Below are 21,656 nucleotides of genomic sequence, written 5' to 3'. Positions count from 1 at the left end.
CATCATTGCTGACACATGTTGATAAGTCCATCTCAATTTTTCCCACTACAATTTTATTCCAGAGCTAGAAATATCAGCTGAATTATCATAATCAGTATTTTTTCATAAATCACGTGAGTCTACCAAGTTGTAAGTCAAATTTTTAAATAAAGTAATTTTTTAATTATTAATTTTTGTAAAATTAAAAAAAATAAATAAAATTTATAAATTGACATACTATTGTTATAATTTTTTAGTTTACATTAGACAAAAAATGTCGATATCTAGATTTACTGGTATCGAATTGGGACCACCTATTGAAGTTTTTGCACTTCAAAAAACATTTGTCGATGATAAGTTTGAAAATAAAGTCAGCCTTGTTATTGGTGGTAAGTTAATTATTATTACTTTTTTTTTTTTTTAATTTGTTGGCTTTTACAGTTTTACGAAATTCATTATTTTTTATTATAAATTTAACGAAACCGAAAGTCAAAGAAGCTTGAGATTAATAAAGAAGTTTAAATTTATTAAATTAAATAAATATTTTAAATGTATTTTTATCACATATGCAGATCATCATTTTAAAAGTTAACTGTCGGCTATAACTAATTTGTGGTATTTATAATAGAAATGACCTTAAATTTAACCTTTACAAATACTACAAGATAAATGTTATGTAATAGCCCATGCAGACAGAGCCATGATAAAATAATATTTTTATTATCATTAACATGATTAGGAAACATTATCACCTAGTTTATTATCACTAAACACATTAATAAACAACATGAAAGCAACAGATTTAAATTAATTTTTGTCTGATACTATTTAATTATAAATCAATATAGAAATATTATCAGATGTCGTTCAACATCCCGAATACGAATCTAAGGGAAAATAGACTCTTAGAAGTTCCATACTTCAATAAGTCATTTATACAAAACGGCCCCAGGAATATAATTTTTAAACTAGTCAATGAATACTCAAAATCTGTAAATTTCTTTGGTGGGTCGCTTAACTCATTCAAAAAGTCAATTTAAGTGGAAATGGAAAATAGAGTGACAACTGAATCCAATAATTAAGAATAATTTGAACTGTATAACTATTTATGTTTATTTTTTGTAGTTTACTCCTCAAGATCATTTGTTAATAATTTGTAGTTTCTCTTTTGTTATTATTCGCACTGTGATAACGCGAATGTAAACTGTAAAATTTGTAAATTGGTGAAAGCGTTAATAAATAAATAAATGGTTACCTGACAGTTAGTCCGAGGACAATTGATCTGCGACAATTGACTCACGATAATTGATCCGTGGATAATTCCGTCGACAATTGATCCAAACGATTATGCAACCAATATTATTGGTTACACAAGCTAATATCCTCGAATAAAATATCAGTTAAAATCCTCCCAGAGAGAGTAAGTCTCCGTCAGGATCCGTCTATTTTCTAAGAGTGGCAGTTAAAATTGACGGTGACTCATTTTCTGGAAAAACTATAAATATGTAAACACAAACGTGTGCAAAGAAAATATGCTCTTTTTTCAAAGGTTTGTGTGTGTAATTACAATAGTATGTTAACACACCCATGCTTGCAATGGTACTGAAAAAATTATTTAGTGAAATTAATTCACACCATAATCAAGTACTCTAAGAATAAACTACGCCCAAATTTTATATCATTCAGTCAGTTGATTCTCAGATCAATAACGTCTCAATTCAATTATCGCTCGAAGAAATTGTCAAAGGATCAATTATCGCTGGGATCAAATGTCTTCGATTCACCGGTTGTGTCACTAAATAAATAAATATTTAATTCTTTTAGCATATCGAACCAATGAAGGAAAACCATGGGTTTTGCCAGCAGTAAGAAAAGTCGAGAAATTATTAGCTGAAGACGATGTTCAAAATCATGAGTATCTTCCAATTCTTGGTTTAGAGGCATTTAGTCGACTTGCAACGACTATGCTATTGGGTCAAAAATCCCAAGCTATTCTTCAAAGCAGAGCATTTGGTATACAGTCGCTTTCAGGCACTGGATCTTTACGTGTTGGAGCTGAATTTCTTTCACGTATTTTTCATTATGATACTTTTTACTACAGCACACCTACGTGGGGTAAATACAGAATTACATATACATATAATAATAAAACCATTTGTTTTTTAAAAGAAAATTATATTAACTTATGATATTTATTTTTCTGCAACAGAAAATCACAAACTGGTATTTACCAACGCAGGCTTTAAAAAAGGATGTGAATATCGGTATTGGAATGCAGAAACACGTAGTGTTGATATTGAGGGTATGCTACAAGATCTAAGAGACGCACCAGAAAATTCAGTTATTATTCTTCATGCGTGTGCTCATAATCCAACCGGGTGTGATCCTACTCATGAACAATGGAAACAAATAGCTGATGTAATTGAGCAAAAAAAATTGTTTACATTCTTTGATAGTGCTTATCAAGGTTTCGCTAGCGGGGATGTTGATCATGATGCATACGCACCTCGTCTTTTTGCTGAGCGTGGCATTGAATTTTTCTGTGCTCAAAGTTTTGCTAAAAATTTTGGATTATACAATGAGCGCGTTGGTAATCTCGTTGTTGTTATGAATAATACTAAAGAAATAGCACAAGTTAAATCACAACTGACACTAATTGTTCGTGGAATGTACAGTAACCCGCCAAATCATGGTGCTCGTATCGTTGCTACTGTTTTGGGCAATGACGATTTACATGAAGAATGGTAAATTTTTAATTAATATATTTATATATTTATTTATATATCTCATATTTATTATATAAAAATATTTATTCGTATAAATTAATTACAGGAAAGATCACATTCGTGTAATGTCTGACAGAATAAAACTGATGAGAAAAGCATTGTATGACAGACTATTAAAATTAAGAACCCCTGGCAATTGGGATCATATTATCAATCAAATAGGAATGTTTTCCTATACTGGTTTAACTGGTAAATAATTTAAAAAATAAATTTATTTATGATTATTTATTGTACAAAAATATTTTTTTATAAATTTTAGAAAGACAAGTTGCACACTTAAAGGATCATTATCATATCTACATGCTTCGTAGTGGACGTATAAATATATGCGCATTAACTGATAAAAATATCGACTATGTGGCTAATGCTTTTCATGATGCTGTTACATTGTTTTCAGATCCAGCGAAAAATTCCGTTTAAATCCAGCCATAAAGATATAACCAATCAATAATAAAGAGAAAATAAAATAAAAAATATTATTTCTTGACCATATATCATTAAGTGTCTTGTATACAACAATGGTAGTTTTATAATTAGCGATACAATTCACATCAAACGGTTGAGAATCGAGATAAATATTAAAAACAAAGAGAACAATAATTAATAGAAAAACTACCCTCTTATATACGTATGACATAATAGCGGACATGTTAGCGGGATATTAATATTAGGATGCTCGTTGAAAATTAAATTTTTTCAGGCGTCCCTTAAAAAGTTTTTTTGTTCGTTGAAAAATATGAGAGAAATATTTAAAAATATTATTTTTTTTTTAAATAAAAATAACATGCGCCGCAAAGGAATCAAAGTTGATTTTTTTATGAATCCATGGAAATATCCTATGAAATATGCAGATTTGAAAAAAATCTGTATAAATGATTTTATAAGAATTTTAATTCTCTATAAAAAATGTATCCATTTTTTCAAAGAGTGAATATTTAAAACTATTAAAAAAAAATCTATGAATATAAAACTATTCAAAAAATAAGTTTCGTGAATCTGACCTAGTTAATGCAAGAAGTATTTTTTTAAATATCAATTAATGTTATATATTTTATATTATTAAAAATAGTCCAACACTATAATAAGTATTATGCAATTAATTATTATTATTAAGATTCCTTAAAGTATTCACGAAAATTTTTTGAAATATTTTTATAAATATCCATATTTTAAAAAATATGTATACGTCATGTTTTGCAGAGAATTAAATTTACTATAAAATTATTTATTTGAAGTGTCTTTCAAATCTGCATATTTCGTAAGATTTTTCCACGGATTTATAAAAAAATAAACATCGATCTTCTTGTGTGTTTTTTTCATTTTTTATAGAAATTCTCTCATGTTTTTACCGGAAAAAAGCAATTTTTTAAGGAGTGTTTGAATGACACGTGGCCCTTATGGGACGATAGCCAATAAGGATAAGATAGAACGCGAAAAAAATTTAATTTTTAACGACCATCCTAATAAATATACAAGTTGATGTTAGATTAAAACAAATAATTTAACAAAAAGTAAAGGTAGGATTTGTTTGTGAGATTTGTTAAATAGAAAAAAATATTAGTATGGTAAAAAAAGTACAAAGAATTCAATTAATAATGCATTATTGTATACACATATTATGGTGCATTCCGTATTATATTATTTTTTATGTTTTGTTGAACCACGTGCCAAAGAATCGTAGCACTTGACACTGTTCTCGTGAGTTTAAATAGATTATATGTTTAATGAAATATAAATATTTACGTTTACATATATATACATATATCAATGTTTATTAACTCAATATAATTACATATAGATTATTCGCAATGTATCAATTTGGTTACATTAATTTTCTTAAATTTAAAACAAAACGTAAAATGTTCAAATTAAATTTTACAAATTTTATTTATGAATCAGTAAAATTATCTGATATCAATACGTATGATAAATTTTTCAATAATGATAATAAACATTCAGGGTTTAAACCAATGAGCTTCTTAGAAAAGTTAATCAACAATTCTCGATAGAAATAGCAGTAGGATAAAACTATCTTAGCAATAACTGACCGTAATGAGATTAAATATTGGATAATCAATTAAAGTTTTTAAATAATTATTTTAATATTTGATTCGATAATTTAAATTTTATTTCTATAACCTTAATATATTTTTTCGAATTCAACGCATTTAAATGTTTATCGTTATACACAAATAAATATATATATATATATATATATATATATATAAATGCAAATATCAAATTGAAAATAAATACTCAGAAAAAATATTACATAAATTTTAGGCATTTTATGTCGAATGTTTTTTAATTTAAAAAAATAAATAAAAAATTTATGAATTTGATGGTGATTTTAAATATTTACTATTAAATTATATGAAGTAATTTCATTACAAATGTAAATCTTAACAAATCGTTAAGTTACATGAATAAATATCTAATCCAAAATGTCAAATGTCAGTCATCAGGCATGCAATATTATCCCTGATTAAGAAAAATGATTTGCTCCATGTTAAGTGTATACCTATATATTAGTCGATTCAAATTGTTTTAAATCATTTTAAATTGTTTTAAATTATTCCAAGTCATTTTTTAAATCAGGAATTTGTCGTTTGATGTTAAGAAGTAGCGGTAAACGATCCATGATTGAATTTAATTCACCATTCAAAATTTGAAACCTCTAGTCGAGATTCTTTGGCATTTTCTAGAATCTCAACAGATGACTATAAATTTCGTATTTTAGATAATTCTTTTTCATCTTCGAGAAAAATTGTTTTAAAATTCTAATTTATTTTACAAGTTTAACAAAAATAGTTTTGTTTATATTTCTGAGTATGAAAAAGAGGTCCGATATCATTTCACCTTAAGGGTTTGATATTTAGTTATGACACTGACTTTTTCGATAAACAGTTTACTTAATCAGAAACTCGAATTTTTTATAATTCTACACAAATTAAATGTCTACACTTGCAAAAAAAAAATCTAACAAGTGAAAAAAAAGAATATAAGAGAAATTACTAATAAAAATTTTATTTTTTAACTTTTTTTCTTAAAATACAATATAAAAATTCATAAGTTCCATAAATATATATAAAAGAAAAACTGCTGTGTGTGTTACGACATGATAGATGTGTGTAATTAATAATATTAGTTGTAGACAATGAGATTTATGTCACAAAATTAATGTTATTTGTTGAAAAAATAAATATATTAATTAATGAATAAATAATGTTTATTTTTTTATAATATAATTATTTACATTTTTCACTAATACATTCAATAAATAATAGTAAACAATACAAGTTCTCATCAAATGAGAACAAAAATTTTTCTATAATCATTATGAATATAATTTCAAAAATTGAAAAAAATGTTTTTTTAATAAGCTATTGCTACTTATAATTAAGTACTCCATTTAGATTCTTTTTTTTTAAATGTTTCCTTGCCATCGGATTCAATAGCTGTATAATAACCCATATCTTCATATTTTGATCGCATATAATAAATATATCCAGAACAGCCAATCATTGCAGTCAAACCTAATGCCATTATTATCATATTCTACAACAAATAAAATATCATCCCCAGTTTATTATTGCATACAAAAATATAAATATTTATGATACTACAAATAGCAGACATCAGACACTATTATTTTTATAAACAAGTTACTTCCCTGATTAAGAAATATGATTTGTTCCACGTTAAGTGTATATCTATATATTAGTCGATTCAAATTATTTTGAATTATTCCAAATAATTTTTTTTAATCAGGGTTGTGAGTAGAATAAAATTTTTTGAATATACGCAGAAAGATTTTTCAAAACTATTCTATGATGAGAAAAGACAACTCAAGTAGCACAGAACAACTTTAAGATGCCTTTTAATACGACATGCAAATGTTAGTTCTAGATACAGGGAACATTTGTATTGCTTTTCCCGTCTTATGTTAATTAAAAAGTCGTTCAGATAACTTATTTTACCACTATTTGTAATTTACTTTTTGTCGTCACTTATGTCAACTCTTTTAAGTAGATACTTTTTCGGTGACATGAATTTCTGACCGTTTTGTCAGATGTTGGTGTCTTATTGATATGTCTAAAAACAGCCTAGAAACTGATATCTTATACATATCTCACAGTCAAGTGTGTTACTTGGGAATTGAAAACGATTAGAAATGATTCAAAACAATTCAAAACAATTCGATTCTAAAACTATATAAATTCATCATTCCTCATTGAGAGAATTGTTTTCTTTAATGAGACTTGACATATACAGGGTGATCCAAAATTAGTTTTACACTGGTGAGATTTAGATTGAGGGAATAATTTTGAGCATAAAGATCCTGAACAATATTTCTTAATTTTGAATATTGTAGGAGTAATTAAATATTCACAGTGGCTAATCAGAAACGAGCTTTAGAAATTTAAAAAATATAAAAGATTAAATAATAAAGTTGGCGGCATTACGCATAGCTAAGTTCACATCTAATTGTTTTATATAGAATTTGAGTCAAATATAAGTAGTCATTTATTTTAAAATATTCGAATTGGCGAATAGCTAATCTAACCATTCATAAAAAATTTTAGTTTAGAATTTTGTCTTGATTTTTGTCTAGGATTCCGTCTTAATTTTAGTCTTGAATTTAATTTAACGTTTATCTTGAATTTTTTATCTAAAATATTGTCTTGGTTTTAGTCTTGGATTAAGTCGTGGTTGCTGTCTAGGATTTTGTTTTAAATCTTGTCTTGGTTTTAGTCTCGAGATTCGTTTTGGTTTAAACTTGAATTTTGTCTAGGATTTTGTTTTAAATTTCGTCTTGATTTTAGTCTTAAATTTGGTTTCAATTTCAATTCAACGTTTTTTTTGAATTTTTTTTCTAAAATATTGTCTTGGTCTTAGTCTAGGATAAGTCGTGGTAGCTGTCATGGGCTTAGTATTTTTTTCTATATTCTACAGTACTTTATTTTTTCGTTGAATAAAAAAAAAAAATTATTAGCTTCTACTTTAAGTATCATAAAAAAATTTAATCCTTACGTTAATTTAAATGATAGTGCAGTTATCCGGCGGTATCAATTTTTTAATTTTTTCAAAACGATAAATTATAAAAAAAAAAAAAAACGATACCCTGATTAAACGAAACGATTCACTTAATGATGAATGTATAAGGGGCATTCCACGCCAAATCAAACGGTTTGAAAAATTTTAATTTTAGATTTCCTCAATTTTTTTTTATTTTTTTGTACCCAAAAAATCATCATTAAACTCTTTTTCCGGAATGATGCAATTTTTTTGATCACCGGTTCAAAAGATATCGAATTTTAAAGAAAACCGCTCTTTTTATGGTTTTTTACCGATAACTTTTTAGGGAATGGTTTAAATCGAAACACTCACTGAATAAAAAGCTAGTAAAATAAATATTTGTTTCCACCAAAAAAATATTTGGTAATCGGTACTAAATATTTTTTTGGTAAGTTATGTCGGTAGATGGCTTGTTTAGGATTAAAATCGCATGCAATAAATATTTTCTTTGTTTGGATAAATAACAGTATACAAAAAAACATTCATTTAAAATTTAAAAATATTCTCATAAATCTCCCCCGTATTATTTTTTAATTATTAACAATTTGCTATGCTTGTTATGATAAAAAATATACACGAAGTTTTTCAAAATAATTTTGACCAGTGATAAAATTTGATAAAATAGAGAAAAAAATTTTTTTTCAATTTTCAAAAATCGAAAAAAAACTAGTAGCTATTGAGAACCCACGACCAGACCGGCCTAAAAAGTAGTGGTTTGAATAGTAGTTTACTGTAAAAAATTTTAAAGAAATTCAAAACATGCACTCACTTTATAAAATGCAATTTAAATTTTAAAAATAAAAAAACACGTATTACAACACTTGAAATAGTTTTTTTGTATTTTTTTTAGGAAAGTACCTGGGAAAATGATAGTTTTTTATTCAGTGAGTATTTCGATTTAAAACATTCTCTAAAAAGTTATCAGTAAAAACCATAAAAAGAGCAGTTTTCTCTAAAATTCGATATCTTTTGAACCGGTGATCAAAAAAATTTCAATATTTCGGAAAAAGAGTTTTTTGATGGATACAAAAAAATAAAAAAAAATTGATGAAATCTAAAATCAAAATTTTTCAAACCGTTCGATTTGGCGTGGAATGCCCCATATCTATATAGTAGTAGAATTGAATCGTTTTAAATTGTTTTGAATCGTTTCTTTTAATCAGGGTATTTTAAAAAAATTTCACCTGTTATTTTTGTAACTTTCTACATGTGCATTTTTTTTTTTTTTTTTTTTTTTTTTTCTTTTAATAATATAGATTTCTTGTAAGATATATTTGAAATATAAAAAAAATTGTATAGTACATAAAATAAAATTTTGATAAATTTTTCATTAGATATCACTGGAATAAAAAATAAAAAATATTTTACCGGGCGTGCATATAATTCAAAATTAACAGCTTTAAACAGCATTGTACTCCTGAGAGAACGTATACCATCTCCTGGTGCTACTTTAGATTCACTTTTTGTTTTATCTTCCATTTTTATCAATCCTATAATAAACAAAACATCTATAATTAAAAATTGTATTTATTTATCATTATTCTTAAAAAACTATTACAATTACATCAATAATAGAGGTTATACTTGTTCAATATTTGTAATACATACTATTTTTATAAATATTTTATTATAACAATATATTTTTATTGTTTACTTGATTAATTTTTATATATATGCTATTATTTTTTTACTAACAAATATTTTAAATATAATCTTTTAAACAATAAACGTACAAAATTTATTATAAAACTTTTATGTCTAGTTATTGCTTACAAAAAAACATCTCTAACAAATCAACTGTATACTTTTCTTCAATATATAAAAATTTATTATTCGTTTCAGAGCTTAACTATAAAATATTATTTAAATAAATCTTTATATTTATTTGTAATATAAAATAATTAAATACTGATGGAGAATTTTGAAAAAGATAAGATAAATAAAGCGTTTCAAATATTATCTCAAGAGGCTAAAGGTAATTAATTTATCATATTTTTTGTTTTTACTAATTATTTTAATTTTGTAATAATTAATTTGCTTTTTTTTCTAGATTTATATTTATCCGAAGAAGTTGCAACAATAAATGCAGAACATATAGCAATAAATCCATTAAAATTTTATCGTGATTATGTTTCGCGTAATGTGCCAGTTTTAGTTAAAAATGGAGTATCTAAATGGCCGGCAATTAATAAATGGAATGCTAATTATTTCCGTAAATTATTATCAGATAAATTAGTAACAGTTGCTGTTACTCCAAATGGTTATGCAGATGCAGTATTGTCTGACAACAATAAAAAATATTTTATGCTACCAGAAGAACGTGAAATGAAGATGTCTTTATTTTTAGATAATCTAGATAATCCTATTGATGACGAAATTTTTTATATACAACAACAAAATTCAAATTTTGAAAGTTATTTTTATGAATTATGGCACGATATTGATAATCTTGTATGGGCTAATGATGTATTTGGAAAAAGTCCCGATGCTATTAATTTTTGGATGGGAGATAAACGTGCAGTAACATCAAGTAATTTTTTTTTCTTTATTTTATATATTTAATATTCACAATAATCTTTATTATAATAATTAATTTTTACAATATTCATTAAATTAAAATTTTTTAGTGCATAAGGATCCATATGAAAACATATACTGTGTAGTAAACGGAGAAAAAAATTTTATTTTACATCCACCTACAGATTTACCATGGATTCCTTATGACAAATATCCATCAGCAATATATAAAAAACAATCAAATAATAAATGGGATATTATTGTTAATGAAAAAATAAATTTATCAACATGTTTAGATAATATTGATAATGAAAATTTAATACCGTGGATTTCAATTGATCCATTAAATCCAAACTATGAAAAGTAATTGAAATCTTTATGAGTGTAAATGTAACAGACATCAGAAAAATTTTAAATTATAAATAAATAGAGCAAATAATTTAAAAAATAATAATTATAGAAAATGCACTTTTTAACTTCAAAATTTTTTAAATTCTATTTTATTAATTATTTACTCTATTTATTAATAACTTTAAATTTGTCTGATGTCTGCGAGACTTACACTCATAAATCTTTAGTTTTAGTCTGCCTTAAGTGAAAGTAAACTTTAATTTTGAATAAATAAATAACTATAAATTAAATTTTAGATACCCAGAATATAAAAATGCAACAACGATAAAAGTTAAAGTTGAAGCTGGTGATTTACTTTATCTTCCATCATTGTGGTTTCATCATGTACAACAATCACACGAATGTATAGCAGTTAATTTTTGGTATGATATGGAGTACGATATTAAATATGCGTATTTTAAATCTATTGAATTTTTATGTCAGCAGCAATAAAAAAAAAAAATTTATTACTCATACCATATAATTGTAACTTTATTATGCATACCATTAAAAGTTAATTAATTAATCATAATTATTTTAAAAATTAAAAACACAACTACACATAGATTTTAATATTTATTCTCTCGCTTACAATTACCTCAAAACACACACTTATTAAAATACTAACAGTTAAAAAAAAACCGTCCAATCATTTCAAATCCATACAATTATCATAAAATTTATAATTATAATTTATTGATTATATATTTATAGTTATAATTATTGATCAAATTAATATTGTTTATCAATTTTCAATTCTAAAAACTAGTGTTTTATTTTGATAACTTTAATAAGTGTAAATTTTAATTGTAAAAAAAAAAATTATCATGTTCTTAATTAAACAGTATACTTTTTACTGTATATCTAATAATATAATATCTTCGAAATTTTTAAAATTCATTATCCTTTTTTTTGTCAATAATAAATGATTTTATTATTACATTAAATGCATTACTGATATCCGTAACGCCACTTATAATTATTATAAGATACAGAATGATTACGTTTATTTTGACGATTTAATCGGCATTTATATGAAGAACTTGAATACTCATCGAGTGAATCATCCGATAATTCTCATGCAAAATCATCATCTGGATCACTACTTATAGCACTTCTGTAACTACGTTTTCCATACCCAGTACCATGTTGGGTTTCATACATTTTACGATTCTCCAGATAACGTTTGTAATTATTTTCACGTTTTCGTCGTTGTTCTTCAGCTTGCTGTCGTAACTTTTCAGGATTCATATGCGATGTTACCATGTGCCGGGTCAATGAGCTCATAAATTTGTAAGTTATACCACATACATCGCACGATAAAATTTCTTGACTTTGTCCTTGCTGTTTAAAAAAATTTAATGACAAAAATATATATTAATAACAGGAAACAAAAAAGAAAAAAAGAAAACGAAAATTTTTATAACAGAAAAATGATAATGATAATTGTATGTATGAATAACTTACCGCAGCTTTTTCACGTACCTGTTGGTGAACCATCATATGACGCTGTAAATTATTAAGACGATTGAATTCCCGACCACATACTTCACAATCAAATTTCTTATCTGGGTCATGATTTTTCTTGTGTACCATTAAATCAGTTGGAGTCATAAAAGATTTATTACAAATGTCACAAGTGTGGCCACGTTGTTGTTCAGCAGCCAAATGAGACGCTTCATGTACTTGAAGTGCCGGCTTATCAAGGAAACGACGACCACAATAGATACAAGGTAATGGTTTTGATTCTGGATTATGAGAACTCATATGACGACGTAATGCAGGAGCAGTTGGGAATGTTTCCTGGCATTCTAAACATTGGAATGGTCGATCACCTGTATGTGTCTTCCGATGCTTAGCTAGTGAATTTTGATCAGGAAATCTTTTTGGACATAAGTCGCAAGGGAAGTTACGCGTTGTGATATCTTCTTCTCGAGCATGTTTTAATCTGTTATGACGAAGTAATTGGAACTGAGTTTTGAAACTCTTTTGACAAATTTCACACTTCAATGCATCTGCTGTTGGAATAATAACTTGAGTTCTCTTCAAACCATTTTCATCCTCTGATATAATCAAAGATATAGTGACAGTATTATCTTCATTGTCGACGTCATTATTAGTTGGACTCGAAGTAGATGATCCCTTAAAAAATAATAATAATTTTTGTTTAAATCTTATAAAATGGCCGTTATCCATCCGCTTTGCTGGGCGTAAGTTAAAAGAGTAATAATTTTTTTTTGTGATTAATGTTGTAAGAGAGTTAATATCAATAAAGTCTTTTTTTAACTATAATTCCGACAGACTTTATATATCATCTTTAGATACCTACGAAAACTGGATTTCCCTAAAATCTAAACCCAAGATGATGACAAAAGATTTAAAAATGGAAATACTCTTGTTTTTCAGTATAATTTCTATAGACAATTTAACTGATAACCATTTAATTAACTATCTATACTTCAGTTCGTTTAGAAATTTATTTTTGGAACATCCGGTCTTAGTAAGTCCAAGTGTACTTGAATAAATATTCCTACCAAGTTTGAAAAGTACTGGACTTATAGATGAAAAACGGGACTTCGTTCTCTTTAGCGCCTCCACAACCACCTTTAGAAGTTAATTTTTATAAACCACATATTTATAGGTATGTCTACCCAGAATGAATGATATTTATTTTAAAGTCTAATTGCAGTAAGCATTATGTTGATTCAAACAATCAACAAGTTATTCAGTTTGAATAAAAACAATTGACATAAAGCGCGAAAATCGAATGTAAATTTTTATTATTCTTAAGGGCATTTTCAGGCAGTACCGCCCCCCCCCCCCCACCACTTTTTAAAAATATTCAATGACTTTCAACTGTCATATTTATATGTTTTTAATTAATGTTTTAATTTTTTTTTAATTGATAAAATTTTAATACCTTTATGACAGTTGAAAGTCATTGAATAATTTTAAAAACTAAAAAAAAGTATGTTACAAATAATCAATCGACAATAAAATATATACTAAAATAATTTCCAAAACACACAGAATCTTATGGTATAAATTTCACGTCTATACGTCGCGAGTACACGATACAAAAAAAATGTCCTCTGATTTATTGTTATAAATTAAAAAATCGTTTAAAAATAATCTTACCTGTCGCAGTGTATTAGGATCCAAGTCCTGAACACCTAAAACTGCTTCATCTGATTTCTGACTAATCCTCAACTCTTGATTTTCTTGATCTTCAGATGTATCTGCAATGGCATAATTACCATCTTCAGTTAAATAGACTGGTTGCATTACACCATTTTCATCTTTGAAGTATAGCTGGCCATCCTCATCCTCATGTAAGTATATTTGATCCTAAAATATTATAGTTATAATTACTATTTATTCATTAAGAGTCTTATCAAATTAAAAATTATCTATTTAAAAATTTTATACGAAACAGTATCAATATCTTTATTAATGTACCTGATGACTTTCCTCTGGCCCTTGTTCCTCTATCATCATTTCATTAGATTCATCCCACTGTTCTTGCTGTTCTACTTGTTCTTGATCTTCTTGTTCCAAAGCTTGTTCTTCATACTGATACTGTTCACCATCATTGACTGCTGAAGTCACGTACAAGGTTCCCATCTCACTATCTTCATAATAAATTGCTCCTTCTTCTTCAGGAATGTTTTCATCCAATCTTTCCATCTTAAAAAAAAAGTCATTTATTTAAATTAAATTAATTACAATATATATGAATTAAGATAAAAAATAATTACTTTAATATAACGTGGATCTTCTTGACGTTTAGATGAATCAGATGATTTTTTTTCACCTAATACAGTATAAACCAAGTCATTTTCAACAATTTCATGATGATTATCATCGTCAGATCTAATATTCATACTTTCACCATATTCTGAATTACAAGACTTAGCATTACGATAAACATCATCAGCTTTTTTAGTTGCAACTTTATTTCCATTAACAGTAATAGTCTTGCTTTCAGATTTGCTTTTAGTTTTAGACGATTGAATTGAATTATTTGATTTTAATTCTAATGGATCACTTTCTTCAAGTGTCCAATCCTCATCAGCGTCATAGTTAACTACTTGTCGAGTATAGTTATTTTGATGATCATCATCACTAGATCTTTTATCAGTTATCTGCTCTACTTTGTCCTGACTTTGTGAAGATTCATCATTAATACTTTCTGTTACAGAAACAGCCTTTGGTGATTCTTCCTCTTCTTCACCCTCAACAACTTCAATCTCTTCGATTATTTCAACTATTTCATCACCTTGGACTTCTTCAGCAGCTTCAGTATCTTCACCTTCTACTGATGCATAAATTATTTCTTCCTCCATAACATTACCACCTTTAGATTCTAAAATAGCTTTTAACTCTTCTACTTCCATAGCTGTTGACTTTCCACTCTTGTCACCCATACTTCAAATATCCTGAAAGTTAAATACAATTTCTACTTAATCACTCATTATAAAAATAATAAATAATCATATGCTTATAAATTTATTTCATTTATAAAACCTACTTTCATAATTTTACAAAATTTTAAAAAAATTAAACAATATCCGGTTCATTATAAGGGTTTCTTGCAAAACATGACGCTAGAATCGCATGAATTGTTTTATTCAAAGGCATTATAAAAAAAAAAAAAAAAAAAAAAAGTATTTGAATTCTTGAAGAATTCAAATTTTGTATATACATTTAAATTTTTAATTTATCAATGGAGAAATAAGTAAAAATTAAAAAAATAATAATTATTGAGTCAATATAATTCATTCCATAAATTTTGAAAGGTTAAAGTGTGACAATAGGAGGACTAAAAGTATTAGAACGAATGGCCAGTAGGGAGCATGGAGGATGCATGATGCGTAATCAGTGACATAGTCATCGAAATACTTAATTTGTAAATAAATTCAATTGTTTATAAAATAGATAATGTTATTGATATTGTAAATAATAAGTAAAAAAATTTATTTCAAATGAAATTTGTTTTCAAACGAAGCTTACCAGTCGGTACGGGAATGTCATGAATTTATCAACGGATAGCAAAATGGCTACGATTGAGCCGTGCATGCGTTATATATTTAATACCTAATTATATTATATATTTATTGTATTAAATAGTTTTATTATAATCTACTTACCTAATTGGTTGATTAAATAACCATAAATTTATCTAAATAATGATAGTAACAGGAAATATTAATGAATTATTACTCGGTCGATACGCGTCCAGCCGTTTTTCCCATTAATCGAGTGACGCCACCATAATCATAAAATGCTTATCGATGGCTGCTTTTTCATTTAACTTCCCTATATTTTTGTTACCAATCTAATAAATTTTAACCAATCATTTTTCTATATTACTAGGGTTTTTTATTTACAGATGGCGCTTGATACCAGTATTTTTTTTCACATACTATACATACATTTTTTTTTTTTTTTTTTTTTTTTTTGACACTTAATTGGTGAAACATCACTTATTCTTTTTCGCACATTCAAAAAAATGAATGAAGTTTTCTTTGTTGGACTGATACAGTAAATGAGATTTTAAAATAGAACCATTGTTTTCTGAGACGAATTTGAATTTTTAAAAATAAAAATTTTTTTGGCCCTTTATTAAAATTACAGAAACCGCTAGTAGTTTGCTTGAGGTTCTCAATTTATTGTATTTTTATTGATATATTGCAATTTAAAAAATAAAATAAGACATAATATAGATGCAGTCAGATAAAGTTTGAGAAAAACGTATAAAGATGTTTATTGATAATATTGAAGATACCGTAGAATATATACTTCAGTAAATATATTAATAGGTAATTTGAAAAATCTCTAAAATAGTTCAAATCGTTTAAATCGATATGAGACAAATTTTAAATTATAAATAAACTAATTAAATAATTAGAAAGACAAAAATAAAAAATATACGCATACCGGTTTTTAAAAAGACAGTAAAGTACACCTGTTTGGAAAATTTCATAGAATCCAATAGATTCTCATAAATTTCCATAGAGATTTTATAAGAATGAATGAGTTCTATGAGAAGTGGTATAGTTAAGTATAGGGTCTTATATCAAACAAATTTAAAATTATAAATAAATAGAGTGAATAATTAAAAAAATAATATTTATACAAAAAGCTCTTAATAATTTCTAAAATTTTTAAATGCACATTTTTAAAAAATTTTATTTTATTAATTATTTACTCTATTTATTAATAATTTAAAATTCGTCTGATGTCTGCTATATTCACGCTCATGAATCTATCGGATTTTTTGAGCAGGAGTTGGCAGACATCTGATAATTTTTAAAACTTAAAAATAATAGAATAAAATGTTTATAAAATAAAAATAAAAAAATACATGTTTAGACAATTCCAAAATCAGTAAATGAATTTTTTTTAATTTTATTTTATTATTATTATTATTATTATTATTATTATTATTATTATTATTATTATTATTATTATTATTATTATTTTAAAGTTTTAAAAATTATCTTATGACTAAGGTAAAAGCCGCTATACTCGCTCAGTATAAATATGATGTATAGAATTATTTTATAATAGATTATAAATTTAAATTAAATAACTATTTTCAAAATCGAGCTCAGCCAGGCATTTTTTACTTTAACGTTCATTCGTTAAATTAAATTTAGGTTACATCAAATTTTTTAAGAATTGTTATAAGTTATAACTATATCTTATTAAATACATTTTCAAAATCCATGGAATTTTATATTATGAAAGAATAAAGTTATGTAATTTATAAATTATTTTCCAAATCAATAAACTTATGGTAGTTGATATTGTCTTTGAGCGACTATGTGGTCATGTGTTGATCGAGTAATGGTACATGACAACTTTTAGTGAGCGACTACGGGTACACTCAAGGACCTTATTTAAAAAATTAAAAATGATTAATTATCAACATTATTCTTGAAACTAAAATTTTATTCTAATACTCGAAACTTCAAAAAATAACTATAAAAGAAAAATATGGTTTTTTCTTTTATTTATTTATTTATATTGAGTGATTTAATCTCTCTCCAATGAAAAGTAAGCGGGTATAGGGGCTTTTACCTTACTACATTTACACTCATGTTTTTAAATTGTATAAACTCGCAATTTTTTATTTTTTTATTTGATTCAAATTTTGTTCATTTATTTCAAAATCATACCAATTGCCAAATGTCTACTACATTCACCATCATCCAATTTTGGGAATATTAAATTTGATTTCTTGTAGAAACTCTGAAAAATCTATTAAGTTGTTGATTAAGTTACGGAAAAAAATTATGAGTCGAAATAAATGAACCTATTGTCCAACCTCGGTTTAACGGTAAATAATATCAATAATGACCTAACAGTACAGCAACTGATACACGTACGGAGGTACAAATAAAAATGATAATTTAAATAAATTATTATCTAATGGTAAAAATTTAAGTCTTACTTTTTTAAGTAAAAATCGTTGCATATACATATGAATTATTCAAATTTAATAGAATCTCATTTGATTATTTAAAATGATAAAGTTTTTAAAAGTTTTAAGTTTCAATTTCAATCATAGACAACTTAAATCGTAAAATTCGTTTTAATTATTTTAATAAAAATGATAGCGACAGCAATTTTTACAAAAAAAATATTAAATTTAAAACAAGTTTTAATTTAAATTATAAATTTGTAGTTACGTTGAGCTACGCTTGTGTAGCACGTTTCGTAATGCTTCCATAGTTAATTTAGCATTTAAGACCCGAACAGAAACCGAAAACACCCGACGTATTTTTTTCAATAAATCAACTATATATCATTTGACATAACCAGTAAACAAATGTCTATTATTTATAATCGATATTATAATTGAATAAAAATAAGATCTTAAAAATGTTTTGGTTTTTTATTATTTCAATATTTTGGACATTTGAATTTGTTTCTGCTTCAAATGATTTTGATTTTGGCGATACATTAGCACTTATTTTAGGATTAATAATTGGAATTATTGGATTTTTTGCTTGTATGGGTGCTTATGCTCGACGCAGAAGTCGCTTTGATTCAATTTAAGTCAAATTATGTATTTATTTTATTAATTTTAATTATGGTGAGAAATGTTTATTTTATAAATATTTATATCCTTTTTTTTTAAATATATGTTATTACTAATTATAAGGCTTTTATTGCAGAAATCATGATAAAACGACTGACAAAAAACAGTGATTTGAAGAATGTCTTCTTATTTATATAATCTAAATATATTTTTTTTGTACTAATAATAATAATTAATATTAAATTTCATTAAGGTGAATAATTTTTTTCATTTTACTTACTTATTTTACAATTACTTTACTATACCCATCTACAAATTGCTATTAAAAATCATAAAATTCATTATTATTTTTTCTTCTCAAATATAATCGAGATTTATTAAAAGAACTTACAAGAAATATTGTTTCGAGACAATTTGCGTCATGGCCGACAATACTATTGTCAATTATTAATTTTTCATTAATTCTTATTGAGGAAATTAATTTAATTTTATGATAATTATTATGACCAAACCCATCGCTCAAATACATCTTCCTCATGCAGTTTAAAAAAAAATTTTTAATTAATTTAAATTTTATTATCTATATTTCAAGAATTATTTTTATTTTTAGTTTACACTATCAAAGATATTTAAAACAAATTTATTTCTAAGAAAAACGTATTCTTAAAGTTGTTAAAAATAATTCAAACTCGTAATTTAAAACATGCAATTCATTAATAACGAAATAATTATTTTTAATTATAATTTTATGTGCAATTTTATTTAATATATACTTTTATGAATATATAATTCATTTTTTTTTTAATTCAGTTTTTTCGATATTTGCTGAACGTTGAGCACCGTCTGCTTAAAAATTCTTATAGATTTATTATAATGGTTAAATGCTGAAAGAAAATATATATTAGTCAAATAAAATTTTAAAAAATAAAATGGCTCCGTGACGCATCCGATAAATTCATATCAACGCTGTTTTGTTCCATACTCACTTACATTCCCATTGACCTATATGATGTAGAGCAATTATAAACAAATTTTTTGTATATATATATTAGGATGTTCTAAAAACAGTAGGCTTTTTTTACGATTGACAAACTTGCAGTTCAATAGAAAACAAAAGTTTTTCTAAAAATTTTAGCTTTTAATATTGTTTTATTGAAAGCACTCAACGCATAACTAATTTCTCAATTATTGAATAAGGTAAAAGCCCAGTACCCGATCAGGGAACTAATACCCGATCACTCATGTATTTGTATATCTATATTTTAAGGTGGTCGTTATATGAAGATATTTTGAAGAAACTTTTTTAAATCTTATCAATTCAGCATTTAAAGGATTTCGAATGTTAAAAATAACGTTTTTTCTTAAACATAGACAACTTCGTAACTCGTAACATACCAATCATTAATTTTTGTTGTAGTTTCTATATACTTGGAATAATGTTATTTTCAACATTTGTAATCCTTAAAACGCTCAATTCATAAGATCTAGAAAAAGTATTTTCAAAATATCTTCATAAATATACATTTTATAAAAAAAAATGAATATGACCTTTTTTGTCAAGAATTTAATTTCCTACAAAATTTTTCCTATGATTTTTTTCTGTAATCTGCTTATTTCATGAGATATTTTAAAAAAACCACGACCGTATCGAAAAATGAACTTTGATCGTCCTGCGGCACGTGTTCTTTTTACCTAAAAGAAAAAACCAAATTTTTAACGACCACCCTACTATATTTACTAAATTTTACTAAATATAGGTATTAGCGTGGTTCCATCTCAAAAGTTTCTGTAAGGTATAAAAAAAATTTTCACCAAAGGCCAGCGTGATATTTCTATTCTACGAGGTGCTCAATCATTTTTTGTTTTTCCATATAAATAGCATGTAAAAATTTTTGATGCACTTATTTTTATAGGAAATTTAATTCTCTACAAAAAAGCTATGATATAGTTTCATCGTAATCTTGATAGGTAAAAAGTTATCAGGCTTTGAATACTTGCAACTAATTAAATTCTAAGGAGGATAGTTGTAAAGCAACGGTTTGCAGTAATTGACATTACTTATAGATAATTTATTAAATTTCTATGAATCTGATATAATTTTTAGCTTTTTTGAACAATTTTTTAGTGACTTCATAATTTATTTATAAATTTATTAAATTATCTATAATATAATAAACATATTTTTAAAAATTATAAACAGTGAATTATGAATAACATTTAAGAGCAAGCTAGTATTTACGTATGTAATGAAATTTCATTTTTTGCACATAAAAAAATATAAGGTACATGATGAAATCTAACGGAATACGAAATAAGTTCTAAAGTCATATCTGATCAAATTTGTTTTATTGTGGGTATTCGAAGCCCGATAACTTTTTTGGCGTTAGTATTACAATAAAACTATTTCAAAGCTTTCTTGTAGAAAATAGAATCTCCTATAAGAATATCTGCATCAAAATAGAAAAAAAAATTTTTCACGTGCTATTTACATAGAAAAACAAAAAATAATTGAGCGCATCGTAGAATTAACATATTAGGCTGGCTTTTGACGATAATTTTTTTTTATATCTTACAGAAACTTCTGAGATGATGGGACTTGGGAAAAAAAAAAAAAAAAAATGTTTTTTTGTTTGACCACTCTAATAGGTATACTAATACATGGAGTAATCGAGTACTAGTCCCCTGATCGGGTACTAGGTCTTTTACCTTATAGAAAATAATTTTTTGTTAGACTGTTTGATGTATCATCTCAAAATAATTTTGCTACGTGATTGCGCATGACAATTTATTTAACACTAAACCAAAAGGTCCAAAGAAAATAACTTCAAAACACTATTTAAAGAATAAGTTCGGGA

At 25.6% G+C, this 21,656-nt stretch overlaps 4 protein-coding genes across 10 annotated transcripts; 2 read left to right on the top strand and 2 right to left on the bottom strand.

The window, feature by feature from the left end:
* Positions 1-23: 23 nt before the first annotated feature.
* On the top strand, positions 24-4,883 carry LOC103573801 (aspartate aminotransferase, cytoplasmic). 2 transcript variants are annotated; one of them, XM_008553014.3, is made up of 6 exons: positions 24-129; positions 237-368; positions 1,804-2,094; positions 2,189-2,723; positions 2,812-2,954; positions 3,025-4,883. In XM_008553014.3, exons 2-6 carry the CDS (start codon positions 254-256, stop codon positions 3,183-3,185), a joined length of 1,245 nt encoding a protein of 414 aa, XP_008551236.1. In that variant the 5' UTR covers positions 24-129; positions 237-253; the 3' UTR covers positions 3,186-4,883. The 2 variants fall into 2 exon arrangements, with proteins under 2 accessions (XP_008551236.1, XP_014299034.1); XM_014443548.2 differs by having other exon boundaries at positions 38-151.
* Positions 4,884-4,971: 88 nt separating this feature from the next.
* On the bottom strand, positions 4,972-9,706 carry LOC103573803 (small integral membrane protein 8). Of its 3 annotated transcripts, none has more exons than XM_053739683.1 (3): positions 9,618-9,706; positions 9,213-9,334; positions 4,972-6,323 (listed from the first exon to the last, which is right to left on the bottom strand). In XM_053739683.1, exons 2-3 carry the CDS (start codon positions 9,321-9,323, stop codon positions 6,165-6,167), a joined length of 270 nt encoding a protein of 89 aa, XP_053595658.1. In that variant the 5' UTR covers positions 9,324-9,334; positions 9,618-9,706; the 3' UTR covers positions 4,972-6,164. The 3 variants fall into 3 exon arrangements, with proteins under 3 accessions (XP_053595658.1, XP_053595657.1, XP_014299037.2); XM_053739682.1 differs by lacking the exon at positions 9,618-9,706 and adding an exon at positions 9,409-9,611; XM_014443551.2 differs by lacking the exon at positions 9,618-9,706 and adding an exon at positions 9,453-9,611.
* On the top strand, positions 9,335-11,398 carry LOC106693932 (bifunctional peptidase and (3S)-lysyl hydroxylase Jmjd7). 2 transcript variants are annotated; one of them, XM_014443549.2, is made up of 5 exons: positions 9,335-9,421; positions 9,687-9,819; positions 9,895-10,374; positions 10,472-10,724; positions 11,009-11,398. In XM_014443549.2, the coding sequence occupies exons 2-5, from the start codon at positions 9,756-9,758 to the stop codon at positions 11,202-11,204; spliced, it is 993 nt and encodes a 330-aa protein (XP_014299035.1). In that variant the 5' UTR covers positions 9,335-9,421; positions 9,687-9,755; the 3' UTR covers positions 11,205-11,398. The 2 variants fall into 2 exon arrangements, with proteins under 2 accessions (XP_014299035.1, XP_014299036.1); XM_014443550.2 differs by lacking the exon at positions 9,335-9,421 and having other exon boundaries at positions 9,674-9,819.
* A 202-nt stretch (positions 11,399-11,600) lies between these two features.
* LOC103573804 (zinc finger and BTB domain-containing protein 17) lies at positions 11,601-16,030 on the bottom strand. 3 transcript variants are annotated; one of them, XM_014443553.2, is made up of 6 exons: positions 15,902-16,030; positions 14,510-15,190; positions 14,211-14,438; positions 13,890-14,099; positions 12,237-12,893; positions 11,601-12,095 (listed from the first exon to the last, which is right to left on the bottom strand). In XM_014443553.2, exons 2-6 carry the CDS (start codon positions 15,176-15,178, stop codon positions 11,829-11,831), a joined length of 2,031 nt encoding a protein of 676 aa, XP_014299039.1. In that variant the 5' UTR covers positions 15,179-15,190; positions 15,902-16,030; the 3' UTR covers positions 11,601-11,828. The 3 variants fall into 3 exon arrangements, with proteins under 3 accessions (XP_014299039.1, XP_014299038.1, XP_008551241.1); XM_014443552.2 differs by lacking the exon at positions 15,902-16,030 and adding an exon at positions 15,765-15,839 and having other exon boundaries at positions 11,603-12,095; positions 12,219-12,893; XM_008553019.3 differs by having other exon boundaries at positions 11,605-12,095; positions 12,219-12,893.
* Positions 16,031-21,656: the final 5,626 nt, after the last annotated feature.

This window comes from Microplitis demolitor, chromosome 5, assembly GCF_026212275.2.
Source record: "Microplitis demolitor isolate Queensland-Clemson2020A chromosome 5, iyMicDemo2.1a, whole genome shotgun sequence".
Lineage (NCBI taxonomy): Eukaryota > Metazoa > Arthropoda > Insecta > Hymenoptera > Braconidae > Microplitis > Microplitis demolitor.
This window is presented reverse-complemented; position numbering and strand designations above follow the sequence as displayed.